The sequence below is a fragment of the Leucoraja erinacea genome, chromosome 2, assembly GCF_028641065.1.
Source record: "Leucoraja erinacea ecotype New England chromosome 2, Leri_hhj_1, whole genome shotgun sequence".
NCBI classification, from domain to species: domain Eukaryota; kingdom Metazoa; phylum Chordata; class Chondrichthyes; order Rajiformes; family Rajidae; genus Leucoraja; species Leucoraja erinaceus.
Genome location: NC_073378.1, coordinates 59,943,176 through 59,958,495, shown reverse-complemented (window position 1 = coordinate 59,958,495; position 15,320 = coordinate 59,943,176). Strand labels below are relative to the sequence as shown.

General features: G+C 40.4%; 1 protein-coding gene across 8 annotated transcripts in view; it reads right to left on the bottom strand.

Moving 5' to 3' along the window:
• Positions 1-1,768: 1,768 nt before the first annotated feature.
• grb10b (growth factor receptor-bound protein 10b) overlaps positions 1,769-15,320 on the bottom strand; it is a 199,600-nt gene continuing 186,048 nt past the window's right edge. For all 8 annotated transcript variants that reach the window (XM_055657357.1, XM_055657326.1, XM_055657334.1 and 5 more), the window contains 2 exons: positions 10,199-10,292; positions 1,769-4,517 (listed from right to left, as the gene is read on the bottom strand). In XM_055657357.1, coding sequence (XP_055513332.1) covers positions 4,371-4,517; positions 10,199-10,292 — 241 coding nt within the window. In that variant the 3' untranslated portion in view covers positions 1,769-4,370. The remainder of the gene's footprint in view (positions 4,518-10,198; positions 10,293-15,320) is intronic.

Below are 15,320 nucleotides of genomic sequence, written 5' to 3'. Positions count from 1 at the left end.
TAAAAACAAATGTAATAACTGAGACTGAATATGAATTTATTCAAGGCAGATTTAGTAAGTTGACTTTGGCAAGGTAAAAGAGTGAAGACACTAATAGATAATGAAATGCTACATGAAAATCCGCATTGATGAAGTCATTAAAAAAATTATCTGGCAATTTTGGGACCCAAGGGATAAAATGGTAGAATTGATGTGACAAGACCAAAATTCTGTTCCCAAGGTCAATTGCTTTCAGACAGGAGGAAGATACATAGTAACATTCCATAAGTTAGGATGAAATTTAATTACGTAAAATATTAAGTTACATATTGTGGGTGGGCGAGAACCTGTAACTGTTGCTGTTTTAAAAGGTGTGCAAGAACAAAGTAACCAAGTCAAATTCTCTCTTTTTTTGCAAATGCTAACAGATTTATGACTCCCATAAGTGAATTTGAGAAATGTTAATTGTGGTGCAATTCCAGATGATCAGTTCAACCTGTTATTTCAAGAATAGTCCCCAAAATGTCTATTGTTGAAATGTTGTCCATTTCACACAACTGATCTGAGGAAGGAGCATGCTTCCACTAACATAGAAGCGGGCGGGGGGGGCGCTGCAAGCCGGCGCCCAGTCAGCAACGTGTCCGTTTTTTCCTACTTTTTTTTAGTACGTTTTAATGTATGTGTTTAATGTTCCTCTGTGCGTTTTGTGTGGGGGGTTTAGGGGGAAACCGCTTTGGTCACCTCCTCCACGAAGAGGCGACTTTTTCTAAGGTCGCCTCTCCCGTGGTCTAACAACAAGGATCGGCGATGCCTTTCCCAGAGACGCGCCTGGGGCTTCAGTGGCGGGAGCGGGGGCTCGCTGGGGCTCGCCAGAGAGGAGCGCTCCATTGCACTGGCCCGCAGCAGCCAGCAGCCTGAAGCCGTGGTCTGCACAGCTCCAGCTGGTGCGGCATCTACAGCCCGGGATCTCACGTTGGGGACCCGGGGAGTACAAGAAACTTCCACCGCCGGCCCGCGGCCAACTTCTACCGCGGGCGCGGTGGCAACTTACCATCGCCGGGGATCCCTGGAGGGGAGCTTCGTCAGTCGGCCCTGCAGTCTGCGGTGTTTTTGGCTGCGGCGCGAACTTTAAATCTTCGACCGCAGGCCTGCGGCCTACACCAGCCTGAATCCGGTGGGGAAGAGCCGATCCTGGACTTACCTTGACTTTTACCATGTCCTTTTGTCATCTGGACGCCCGCAGCGATGGCTACGGAGGGTTGAGGACCCAACCACGGGGGAAAATGGAGGAGGACTGGCCAATTTCTGTGCCTTCCACCACAGTGATGAATGCTGTGGTGGATGTGTGTGTTAAATTTTTATTGTGTTTGTGTGTTCTTTATCATTGTAGCGCTGCTGACAAATTCATTTCACTTGCACTTTATGTGCAATGTGACAAATAAAACTGATTGATTGATTGATTGATTCCATGTTGAGTCAACAGGCTGATGCTTTTCAATGAACGATATTATATTATAGTTTTCTATGATAGTTTTAAGTGCACTATTGCTTATACTGGACTTCTGTTAGGAATATTGATTTTAGCACTTTGAGTTAAGTTACATTTTCTCCACAAAGCAGATTTTATTCCGTGCATATAATGAGCATGTTGATAGAACAAGAAGCACCCAGATCTCCAAGTGGAACTCAGCAAAAATTTGGGGACCAATGTTCTAATGCATAATGCACTTTGACAAAGGTAACAAAATTAAATTACTGGTGAGCGAAAAGAACAGTCTGAACATTCGTATTAAGTAGTTGCAAATGAGCAAGTTTGCATTAATGTTTATTTCTAATTACAATAAACAGAATATATCAGTCCCTTATTTATACAAAAATACCTGGACAGTTACAGTTAAGTTCACAAGCCTTATAGCTATTTACACCAAGCATATTATGAATACAGATTTCCATTTAAAAAAGTTAATACCTTCAAGCATTCCCTGAAAAAAAAGGTTTGCTGCATTCCATTTCCTAGTCATCAGTTTTGCATTATGTTAAACTTAAGCAAATCCCATCAATGGAAAAGGTGCTTTGATTGGTCAAATGATTGATTATATCTTCATGCAGAAACTTATTGAGGAACAGACCCATTCAAACTGAAGCACATTACCTATTTTCATTTTGATGGGTAAATTAGTTTGCTGTTAAATGTGGACAAATATATTGTGTATGTTAATAACCAAACATATTTGGTATATTCTTCTCGACCAGATACAATACGATATATTGTGATTTTTTTTCTTCACAAACTAAGAAAAAAAAAATCACCAGGCTTCATCAACCCTGAGAGTCCCCTTTTACTGTACATTCATATCACAAATACAAAAATAAAATATCAGTCATTGGCTTTTTATTGATAGCCAGCCAGATTGTTGGGCCAGTCAGATTGAAACCCTGTCAGAATTTCAGTAGAAGAGCTCAGTCAAGCTGATAATAAGAATATAATTAGTAGTATATGCATATTACCTGCTGAACTAATGGATAAAACTAAATGATGCATAACTATTGAATGTTCAAAATTATTAACCATCACATTATCATAAGGGCTCCTACACACCTTTTGCTTCTCTAAATTTAAATATAATTTACAATCATAAATATGCAAAAAAGATGCAATACCGATTAAAAAATTCTGGCTTGGTGTTTACAGATAATATGCAAGAATCCTGTTCTCAAAATTATTCAAAAAAAATTCAGAATATATTTTATGGATTCAATGATATTTTGTAAAATTGAAATGCCTTCACACCAACATTTACTGTGTAGATTAGTTTATGCAAATTATTACAAAAGCGCATGTGTATATAGTATGGGAGTACATTAGGCGACCATTATTTGAAGGGGCACTTTATGACAAAAAAGAAAATTTACTTGTAGTAAAATGAAAATAAACAACGCACTTAAACTAAAAATCTTTTCGCAAGCAAGTTGATGGAATTTGTAAGAAAATCAAACAATTATATGCCAAAAATGTAATCCGTAAAAAGTAGTATTCTACACATTCTTTCAAACTAGGGCTGTCTAAATAGCTATTTATTTAGAATTGCATTTTGAAAACAATTTGGTAGTTTTACACTGCTGTGTCATCTGAAATTAAGTAATTCATCTTGTATCCTAACATTACTTTTTAAAAATGGATTCAGTGTATTTGAAAACAATTATAGTGCTTTTGGTAATTGAAATAAGAGTTTAATATAGGTGATCTGATAACTCAAGGGCCTTAACCTGCACAATGCAAATTACCTTAATTTCCAAGGCTGGACAATTTAACACTTTTGTAGACATCACAATTAAACAAATACCACTTGGTGATTTAACAACGGGTCAAACCTTAGCAGAAAAGAAATGCAATTTGGTGTAGTGCAGCAAATTCTCAAAAGACAAAATCCACATAGTAATGCAATATAATATTTGCCTGGATTTCTAGTCCAGAAGTGTTAGGAACAGTTTCCATTTTGCCTACAAGTAGTAAACTGACATTTGCCAATTGAACAGCCAGTATATGCCATATCTAGCTTTTTTCCCCACTGAAATCATTGCATAAGAGATCAATCGGCAATTGCTAGTTTACTGTCTGTATCCAAAGGTCATCTCCGTAGTGCCTGCTTTTATTTTATACTTGCCAGCTTTTCAATAAACTTCACAGGGTACATTAAACTGAATTTACTTTAATCCACCATAGTTTCATGTTGATTTGAAGAATTTAATTCACGGCAGTAAAATGTGCTGGATGAAAATTTTTGCTTGACCTATTATTTACTTGGACAGTGTATGTCCCATGATGTACTTGGGGATATTGTAAATGGCTCTGTCAACCTGCCAAAAGTAGCAGTTACAGAACTCTTCATTTTTTTGAAGATGCCTACATCTGAACATTATTCATAATAGGTTGCATTCAAGAAGCAAAAGAAATAGTAAGTGCTGCAGGCAATCGTGTCTCTTTAGCAATGCCATTAAAAAAAATTGAATGGGCAAATTGCCAGCCCATATTAGAATATAAATTCATTTTCTTCAATTCAAATACAGTATCAAGATTACCCCAGAGCAGGTGCAATAGTCATGTTTTTTTTTTTGTAATAATATATAGTTTATGTAGTTCATCTTGAATATCATTATCAGAATGTACACAAAGTGACTGATGAAATTTAAAAATACTCTCAGCCACTCACACCATCTTCTGCATTTTTACCACGATTTTGTGAATAGGTGCGGCCTCAATTTAGTCTTCGATTTACGGTTTTACTTGATTTCACAGTTTTGTTGAAATATAGTTATTTTCTCCAAAAAATCCCAAAGTCGATGCAGAGATAAAGGTAGCATTTCCTATCATAGTTTATTCAAATCAACTTTCATAAAGAAATCTGGGCACAGTAATGCTTTAGCTTACAAGGAAGAATCCCTCGGTTCAGTTGATAAAATTCAACAAGTTGAATAAGATCAGTAAATCTGGTATTTCCATCATCAAGACTGAAGACATGCTGTCCATTTTCCTCACACTACAAAAGTAAAAAGAAATGGAATTGAATACAAAACTACGACAGAAACAATGAATATCCCAGAAGGTACAAATGTTTGACACTGGAACATACAAGCATTATGGGTATTTTATGTTCATAGGCCAAGAACAGAATCAAGTCTACTCTGCCATTCGATCATGGCTGATCTATCTTTTGTTCTCAACTTCATTCTCCTGCCTTCTCCCCATAACCTTTGACCCCCTTACTAACCAAGAACCCGTCACTCCCGACTTCATAAATACCCCAAAACATGGCCTCTACAGTCATCACTGGCAACTAATTCCACAGAGTCACCACCCTCTGGCTAAAGAAATTCCTCCTTATCTCCTTTCTAAATGTACGTCCTTTTATTCTTGGGTTCTGCCCTCTGGTCTTAGACTCTCCCACTAGTTGAAAAATCCTCTCTATATTCATTCTATCCAGGCCTTTCATTATTCGGTAAGTTTCAATAAGATTCCCCCCCTAATGCCCCCTCATCCTTCTAAACTCCAATGGGTACAAGCCCAGAGCCGTCAAATGCTCATCATACGTCAACCCAATCATTTCCGGGATCAGTCTTGTAAACATCCTCTGGACCACTTCCAACTCCAGCATATCTCACCTCAGATATGGGACCCACAATTGCTCACAATACTCCAAATGCTGTTGGACCAGTGCCCTATAAAGCCTCAACATTACGTTCCTGCTTTTGTAGTCAAGTCCTCTTGAAATTAATGCGAATATTGTATTTGCCTTCCTTACAACCGATTCAACCTGCAATTTAACTTATGGGAGTCCTGCAGCAGCACTCTAGTTCCTTTGCACCTCTGGTGTCTGAATCCTCTCCCCATTTAGAGAATAGTCTACGTCTTTACTCCTAGTACCAAAGCGCATGGAGGTGAATACTTTGCTACGCTGTATTCCAGTCAGCCACATCAACCCACTCTCTCAACCTATCCAAGTCCTCATGCAGATTTCCTATTTCCTCTATATTACCTACCCCTTTATCTCTCTTAGTATCATCTGCAAACTTGGCCACAAAGCCATCAATTCTATCATCCAAATCATTAATATACAACATGAAAAGTAGCGGACTCAACACTGACCTCTGCATAACACCATTAGTCACCGGCAGCCAACCAGAATAAGCCCCCTTTATTCCCACTCTTTGCTTTCCGCCATTCAACCAATCTATCCATGCCAGTATCTTCCCTCCAATACCATGGCTCTCATATTTTTTAGCAGCGTCACATGCGGCATCTTATCAAAGGCCTCCAGCCCCCAGGACCTGGCTGAACCGACCCGACCAGCTGTGACCTGCGCCAGATACTGGCAGAACGACATCTGAGATTGCAACGGACTCGAAGAAGAAGAAGTTCAAAGGCCTTCTGAAAATCCAAGTAAACAACATCCACTGACTCTCCATTGTCTATTCTGCTGTTTACTTCTTCAAAGAATTACAACTGATTTGTCAGGCAAGATCTCCCTTTCACTAATCCATGCGGACAATGGACTATTTTATCATGTACTTCTAAGTACACGGAAACCTCATCCTCAATAATGGACTCAAGTCTTGGCCTGGGGATTGGCCACTCCAGGCCAGGCAGCCAGTGATAGGGATCAAAGCGACATCCAAGGGAGGGGGCTCTGTCACAACCTGTAAAATGATTTCCTGACACCTATACTCAATGCCCCTACCTATGAAAGAAATGATCAGCCATGATCATATTGAATGGCGGTGCAGGCTCGAAGGGCAGAATGGCCTACTCCTGCACCTATTTTCTATGTTAAAGCATATTATGAAGTCATGCTAACCGGCCTATAGTTTCTCATCTTTTGCCTTGCTCCTCTCTTGAACAGTGGAGTAACATTTGCTATATTGCAGTCCTCCGGGACCATTCCCGACTCTAATGATTGTTGAAAAATCACTACTGATGCCTCCATAATAAAAGCTACCTCTCTTTCAGAACCCTGGGTGTTGTCCTACTGGTCCAGGTGACATTCACCTTCAGGCCTTTCAGTTTCCCAAACACCTTCTCCTTAGTAATAGCAACTCCAGTAACCTCTGGCTATGGGTGAGTGGTAGAGGTGGGTGCAATGGTAGAGTTGCTGCCTTAAAGCGCCAGAGACCCGGGTTCGATGCTGACTACTACTGCTGTCTGTATGAAGTTTGTCAGTTCTCCATGACTGTGTGGATTTTCTCCGGGTGCTGCAGTTTCCTCTCGCATTCCAAAGACGTGCAGATTTGTATTGTACGTTAATTGGCTTCTGTAAATTGTCCCTAGAGTGTAGGATAGAACTAGTTGTGGGTGATCGCTGGTCAGCATGGACTCAGTAGGTCAAAGGGCCCATTTCCCCACGGTATCTCTAAACTAAACTGGCACTCATGAATTTCTGGCATATTGTTGCTATCTCCTGATGAAAAACACCTAATCAATTTGTCTATCATTTCTTTATTCCCCATTACAACTTCTTCAACATCTTTTTGCAGCAGTCCAATGTCCACTCTTACCTCCCTTTTGCTCTTTATATATCTGAAGAAACTTTTGATATCTGCTTTTATATTATTGGCTAGCTTACATTCATATTTCATCTTTTCTCTCCTTATTGCCTTTTTAGTTGCGGTCTGTTGATTATTAAAAGCTTTCCAATCTTCTAGCTTTCCTCTAATCTTTGCAATATTATATGCCTTTGCATTTACTTTTATGCTGCCCTTGACTTCCTTTGTCAGCTACAGTTAGCTCATTCTCCCCTTAGAATTTTTCTTCCTCTTTGGGATGAAGTGATCCTGCATCTTCTGAATTACTCCCACAAACTCTTGCCATTATTATTGTACCCTTATTCCTGCTGGGATCCCTTTCCAATTAGCCAGCTCCTCCCTCGTGCCTCTGTCGTTACCTTTGCTCACAGTAATACTGACACATCTGATTTAATCTTCTCCCTCTCAAACTGCAGATTGAATTTTATCATATTATGATCAATACCGCCTAGGTATTCCTTAACTTAAAGCTCGCTAATCAAATACGTCTCATTACACAACATCAAATCCAGAATTGCCTTTTACCTAGCAGGCTCGACTACAAGCTGCTGTCAGAAGCCATTTTGTAGGCACTCTACATTTTCCTTCACGTGGGATCCAGTACCAACCTGATTTTCCAAGTCGATCTGCATATTGAAATCCCCCATAACCAATATAACATTGCCTTTCTTACATGCCAAATGTATCTCCTGATGTAATTAATACCCTACATCCTGGCTACTGCTCAAAGGGATGTATATAACTCCCATCAGTCTTTTGACCTGTGCAGTTTCATACCACTCCCCACAAGGATTCTACATCTGATCCTATGTCATCCCTTGCTAAGGACTGAATATCATTCCTTATCAGCAGAGCCACTCCATATGCCCACCTGCCTGTCTTTTCAATAAGATGTGTACCCTTGGATGTTCAGCTCTGATCCTCTTCCAGCCAAGGTTATACCTACCAATTTCTAATTGCACTATAAGCTCATCCACCTTGCATGCATTCAAATATAACATCACATCAGTATTCACCTTCCCTCCTCCAAAATTGGTCACCATTTGGCCTGACCTTAAACTCATCCCTTTTAAATCTTTCTGTCCTGTTACTGCTTCTGGATTTCAGTAACATCTCCCCCCCTTATTTAGTTCAAAGCCCCAATCTACAGTCCTAGTTATACAGTTCACCAGGATCCTGGTCCCAGCAGGGTTCAGGTGGACTCAGTCCCATCGGAACAGCTCCCTCCTTCCCCATAAAAGACATGAAGGACATTTTATTTTTTAAGGTAATTAAATTTACAGAAATAATCAGTTAATTAAAAAAGATTGAAATGTTTATACTTTTTCACATTTAATAAACAGATATTGTAACTTTTCATGTATGGCCAAAAGTTTGGCATTCTACAAAGTTTTCCACAGATTCACCACCCTCCGGCTCAAAAAATTCCTCATCTCCTTTCTAAAGATGCGTCCTTTTATTGCAAGGCTCTGACTTCTTGTCCTAGACTCTCAAAATAGTGGAAACATCCTCTCCACGTCCACGCTATCCAGGCCTTTCATTATTTGACATATGCTGAAAGAATGGGTCAACTGGGCTTGTATTCACTGGCATTTAGGATGAGAGGAGATCTTATAGAAACATATAAAATTCTTAAAGGATTGGACAGGCTAGATGCAGGAAAAATGTTTCCGTGGTTGGGGGAGCCCAGAACCATGGATCACAGTTTAAGAATAAGGGGTAGGCCATTTAGAACTGAGATGAGGAAAAACCTTTTCACCCAGAAAGTTGTGAATCTGTGGAATTCTCTGCTCAGTAGGCAGTGGAGGCCAATTCACTGGATGTTTTCAAGAGGGAGTTAGATTTAGCTCTTAGGGCTAAAGGAATCAAGTGATATGGGGAAAAAGCAGGAATGGGGTACTGGTTTTAGATGATCAGCCATGATCATATTGAATGGCGGTGTTGGGGCTCGAAGGGCCAAATGGCCTACTCCTGCACCTATTTTTCAATGTGCTATGTTTTCTATTTGGTAAGTTTTAATGAGATACCCTCCTCATCCTTCTAAACTCCAGCGAATACAATCCCAGACCTTCAAATGCTCATTATACATTAACACAATCATTTCACCGGGATCATTCTAGCAAATCTCTCCAATATCACCACATCACCACATTTCGCCGAACACCTCCGCTCGGTCCGCAATAACCAAGCTGACCTCCCGGTGGCTCAGCACTTCAACTCCCCCTCCCACTCGGCCTCCGACCTCTCTGTCCTGGGTCTCCTCCATGGCCACAGCGAGCAGCACCGGAAATTGGAGGAACAACACCTCATATTCCGTTTGGGGAGTTTGCACCCCCGGGGCATGAACATCGAATTCTCCCAATTTTGTTAGTCCTTGCTGTCTCCTCCCCTTCCTCAGCTCCCCTGCTGTCTCCTCCCACCCTCCAGCCTTCAGGCTACTCCTCCTTTTCCCTTTCTTGTCCCCTCCTACCCCCACCCCCGATCAGTCTGAAGAAGGGTTTCGGCCCGAAACGTTGCCTATTTCCTTCGCTCCATAGATGCTGCTGCACCCGCTGAGTTTCTCCAGCTTTTCTGTGTAACCTCACCACATCCCTCCACAGATATGGGGCTCAAAACTGCCCACAATACTCCAAATACAGTTGGATCAATACCCTTATCATTACATCGCTGCTCTTATATTCTAGACCTCACAAAATGAATGCATACATAGAGATTGGCTTCAACCTGCGATTCAACCTGCAAATTAACCTTTTTGGAATCCTGCACCAGCATTCTCAAGTCCCTTTGCATCTTTGAATCCTAAATATTGCTTTGAATAGGAACTGCCACTGTTCTATATTTCCTGGAGTTAATGTCAGAAGAAATTAAAAAGGAAATTTATATTGACCAAAATAAGACTTTGATAGACATTGAAAGATTATGAATACAGCCTAGGTATTCCCTTTTATGAGGAGATACGACAGATGTTAATATCTATAGTGTCAAGTTGCCATCAATGGTACTTGTTAGTTACATACAGTTAGAAGCAATCTTATCTTAAACTTATAGTCGACAAAACACTTCTGCAAAAATGTTAATGATTGCATAGGTTAGAAAAGATAGAACAAATTCAAAACATTTAGAAATACAATCAAAAACTTACCGGTAATATTTGGAAATGTCTGATCTTCAGCTGACAGTACAATGTTAGCACAAATGTCTTTGGGTTACTCTGACTATCTCTCAAAAGAAATAACCTGCATCATAAAAATCACAACTATAATTACATTTAAATTATAGGTCCACTTTACTGTGATTGAAATTAAAGAACAGAGTTCTGAATGAATAACTGCTAGAAGAGCAAACCACACAGTGCTGGAGGAACTCAGCAGGTCAGACAGCATCTCATTGGGTCATAGAGCTTGGAAACCAGCCCTTCTGCCCAACTTGCCCACGCCGACCAACATGCCCCATCTTCGCTAGTCCCACTGGCCTGTGTTTGGCCCAGATCCCTCAAAACCTATCCTATCCATGTGCCTGTTTAAATGTTTCTTGAACATTGTGATACTAACTGCCTCAACTACCTCCTCCGGCAGCTCTTTCCACACCCTCGGTCCTTTGTGTATAAAAGTTACCCCTCAGGTCCCTATTAAATCTCCCCCCTCACCTTAAACCTATGATTCGTGACTCCACTTCTCTGGGCAAAAGACTGTGCATTTACCCAATCTACTTCTCTCATTAATTTGTACACATATATGAGATCATCCCTCATGCTCCTACACTCCATAAATAAAGTCCTAGCCTGCTCAACCTCTCCCGATAGCTCAGGCCCTCGAGTCCTAGTAACATCCTCATGAAACTTCTCTGTACCCTTTCCAGCTTGACAACATCTTTCCTATAACACGGTGACCAAAACTGAAGGCAATACTCTAAATGGGGCTTGAATGTTTTTTATAACTGTAACACTCCCCAGAGCCCGACCATTCACTTTATAGGTCCTGCTCGTGTTAGACCCAAAATGCAACACCTTACATTTCTCCGTATTAAATCGCATCAACCATTCCGCAGCTCACCTGCCCACCTGATCAAGATCCTGCTGCAATTTTTGACAACCATCTTCACTATCTACAATACCACCCACTTTAGTGTAATCTGCAAACTTGCTAATCATGCCTTGTTCGTTCTTGTCCAAATCATTAATATAAATGACAAACAGCAATAGTCACAGGCCTCCAGTCCAAAAAACAACCTTCCACCATCACCTTCCATGAAGCCAATTTTCAATTCATTCAGCTATCTCTTCGCTGACAATGCCTAATCAGCCCTTGTCCATCTAAATGCATGTCAATCCTATCCCTCAGAATACTCTCTGGTAACATTCCGACCACAACTATTAACCTCACTGTCCTTAGTCCCCAAACCTTTCCCTGCAGCCCTTCTTGAATAGAGGCACATCATTTTCCACCCTCCAGTCTTCCGGCACCTCACCCATATTTAATGACAACTCGTAAAACTCAGCTAGGGCCCTTACAATTTCCTCTCTGATCAGGCCCAGGAGATTTGTCTACCTTCATACGGGTCATGATCTTCCACAAATCTCAACAAATTGCTACAATTTACAATTTCAATTCGTGGGCCTTTTCCTGTCTCTATCCATAACTATCTTAAACCTAATAGAACAGTGGTCGCTTCATGAAGGCTCATCCACTAACTTGTCATCCACTTGCCCTTCGCAATTTCCCAAGACTAGATCAAGTGTTGCCCGCTCCCGTGTGGGGCTCTATCTATTGCCAGAGAAAACTTTCCTGAAAACATCTGACAAATTCCACTACATCTAAGCCTTCTGCACTACGACATTCCCAATCAATATTGGGAAAGTTAAAGTTTAATACATCTTTTAAGATACTCTCTGAAAAGTATACTTTCTAAAGCTTCTTTAGATATGTAAAAAGGAAAAGATTAGTGAAGAGAAATGTAGGTCCCTTACAATCAGAGACAGGTGAATTTATAACGGGGAAACAAGGAAATGGCAGAACAGTTAAACAAGTACTTTGGTTATGTCTTCACTAAGGAAGACACAAACAATCTCCCAGAAATACTTGGGGACCGAAGATCTAGTGGGAGGGAGGAACTAAAGGGAATCCACATTAGTCAGGAAATGGTGTTAGGTAAACTCTTGGGACTGAAGGCAGATAAATCCCCAGGGCCTGATGGTCTGCCCCTCCGAGTACTCAAGGTGGCCCTAGAAATCATGGATGCATTAGTGATCATTTTCCAATGTTCTCTCAACTCTGGATCAGTTCCTGTGGACTGGAGGGTAGCCAATGTAACTCCATTTTTTAAGAAAGGAGGAAGAGAGAAAACGGGGAATTATAGACCAGTTAGCCTTACAACGGTAGTGGGGAAGATGCTTGAGTCGATTATTAAAGATGTTATATCAGCGCAGTTGGCAAGCAGTGACAGGATTGGTCAGTCAGCATGGATTTATGAAGGGGAAATCATGCTTGACTAATCTTCTAGAATTTTTTGAGGATGTAACATGTAGAATGGATAAGGGAGAGCCAGTGGATGTGGTTTATTTGGACTTTCAAAAAGCCTTTGACAAAGTCCCACACAAGAGATTAGTGTGCAAAATTAGAGCACATGGTATTGGGGTAGGGTATTGACATGGATAGAGAATTGGTTGGCAGACAGGAAGCAAAGAGTAGGAAATAACGTGTCCTTTTCAAAATGGCAGACAGTGACTAGTGGGCTGCTGCGAGGCTCGATACTGGGACCATCTATTATTGTATATATTACAATATATTATATATTACAATATGTGATATTTATTTCATTATATATTAACGATTTAGACGAGGGATTAAATGCAACAACTCCAAGTTTGTGGATGATCCAAAGCTTGGTGGCAGTGTGAGCTCCGAGGAGGATGCTGTGGTGAGGCTGCAGGGTGACTTGGATAGGTTGGGTAAGTGGGCAGATGCATGGCAAATACAGTATAATGTGGATAAATGTGAGATTATCCACGGTGGCAAGATCAGGAAGGCAGATTATTATCTGAATGGTGTCAGATTAGGAAAAGGGCAGGTGCAACAAGACCCGGGTGTGCTTGTACATCAGTCACTGAAAGTAAGCATGCAGGTACAGCAGGCAGTGAAGAAAGCTAATGACATGTTGGCCTTCATTGCGAGAGGATTTGAGTTTAGGAGCAAGGAGGTCCTACTGTAGTTGTACATGGCCATGTGAGCAATTTTGGTCTCCTAATTTGAGAAGGACATTATTGCCATTGAGGAAGTGCAGCGTAGGTTCACCAGGTTAATTCCTGGGATGGCGGGACTGACATATGATGAAAGAATGGGTCGACTGGACTTGTTCTCACTGGAATTTAGAAGGATGAGAGGATTCTTATAGAAAGATATAAAATTCTTAAAGGATTGGACAGGCTAGATGCAGGAAAAATGTTCCCAATGCTGGAGGAGTCCAGAACCAGTTTAAGAATGAAGGGTAGGCCTAGGACTGAGATGAGGAAAAAAATTTTCACCCAGAGAGTTGTGAATTTGTGGAAATATCTGCCACAGAAGGCAGTGGAGGCCAATTCACTGGATGTTTTCAAGAGAGAGTAAGATTTAGCTCTTAGGCCTAAAGGAATCAAGGGATATGGGGAAAAAGCAGGAACAGGGTATTGATTCTAGATGATCAGCCAGGATCATATTGAATGGCGGTGCTGGCTCGAAGGGCCGAATGGCCTAGTCCTGCACCAATTTTTCCATGTTTCTAATGAAAGCAAGGTGGTATGACAGATTAGTTATATACTGAATCTTGGAGATTGTACAACAGGAATTTAGGTTGGACATCTCAGCAACCTTTTCCACAATCTCGACATTGCAAGTAAAAACAATGATAGATTGCAAAGCACATCCTAACCAACAATTTTTCCCTTGACTTACGGACACTGACTTCTCACTCATTGCAGCTAGAATAATAAGGGAGAAACATCAAATACTACCAAAGCTCTCCATGAGTAGCAATCCCTACATTTTAGTAAATTTTACTGTATTGACTATGTATATATCCTTCAGTATTTTTAATGGTTTTATCAGACCAATCCCACAAAAAATATCTAACCACTGCTCTATAGAAAACAACTTCAAACTTTCCAGTTTATCTAACTCCCTCATTTCTGGAAGCATTTTATCAAAATTCTTCTGCATCCTCTCTAAAACGTGCCAGATCTGAGCACAATAGTCCAGTTGTGACCAAACTAATGTTTTATAAAGGTTTGTCATTACTTCTGTATTCTAACCTTCCATTTGTTTTTCATTCTTCCCACTGAAATGTAAAATGTTCATCACAATTCATCTGCCACCAGTCTGCCCAGTTAATGGGTCTTGCCTATATCTTCTTGAAGTCTTTTGTTATCAGCCCCACAACTCTCAATGACTACGTTTTGTGTCATCTACAAATCCGGAAATTGTACCTGGTATGTTCAAGTTCAAATTATTAATTCATATTAAGAAAAGTTGAGATCGTAGTTATGGCCAAGATCTATTATTTCCAACCGTGTTTCCCTCAGCAACCAAGAATAGATTGCGTTGGATGAGATGACTTTTGCACTTGAGAGCAGGTAGCCTTTTTAAGATATGAAATAGATGGCCACTCATGCCTGCTGTCATTATTTTACATCAGTGCCATTTTACTGTACTAAAACTATGATTCACAACCCGAAAGCAATCTCATGGACCTTGACTTTGCACTGTCTATCACATGTATATCGTGAACCTTGACTGTGCACTGTCTATCAGATGTATATAAGAGACTAAACCAGTATACATTATTCTAGATGTGATTGCACCAGGCCCTATATGATTGAACCGAGATATAATCAAAGCTCTTGCTAATTTTGAGGTCTTCCGTAATCTTTTAATCTTACCACTGCAGCATCTTCCTGGTAAAGATTTATGTACAGGTAGTTCTGCTATAATGTGATGGTTATATTGCCTAAAAAACCCCTGTGTTATAGAAAATACAGTCATAAAACCAATTCTGTTAAGAGGGGCAAGGGAGTTAGGAGATAGAGAGTGGAAGACTCAAAGTTATTTTTCCTGCATGATTTTCAAAAATAAAGGTCTTCTCAATAGAAATAAGTTTACTTTTGTTACTGCAAGCTAAAAATACCGAAGACTGTATGTTACATTGTTTAATTGCATATCATTCCCCAAATGTCAATGAAAGCAATTGCTTGTCAATTTCAATAACCCCCTGTGGTTAAAGTAGCAGCTGTGTTC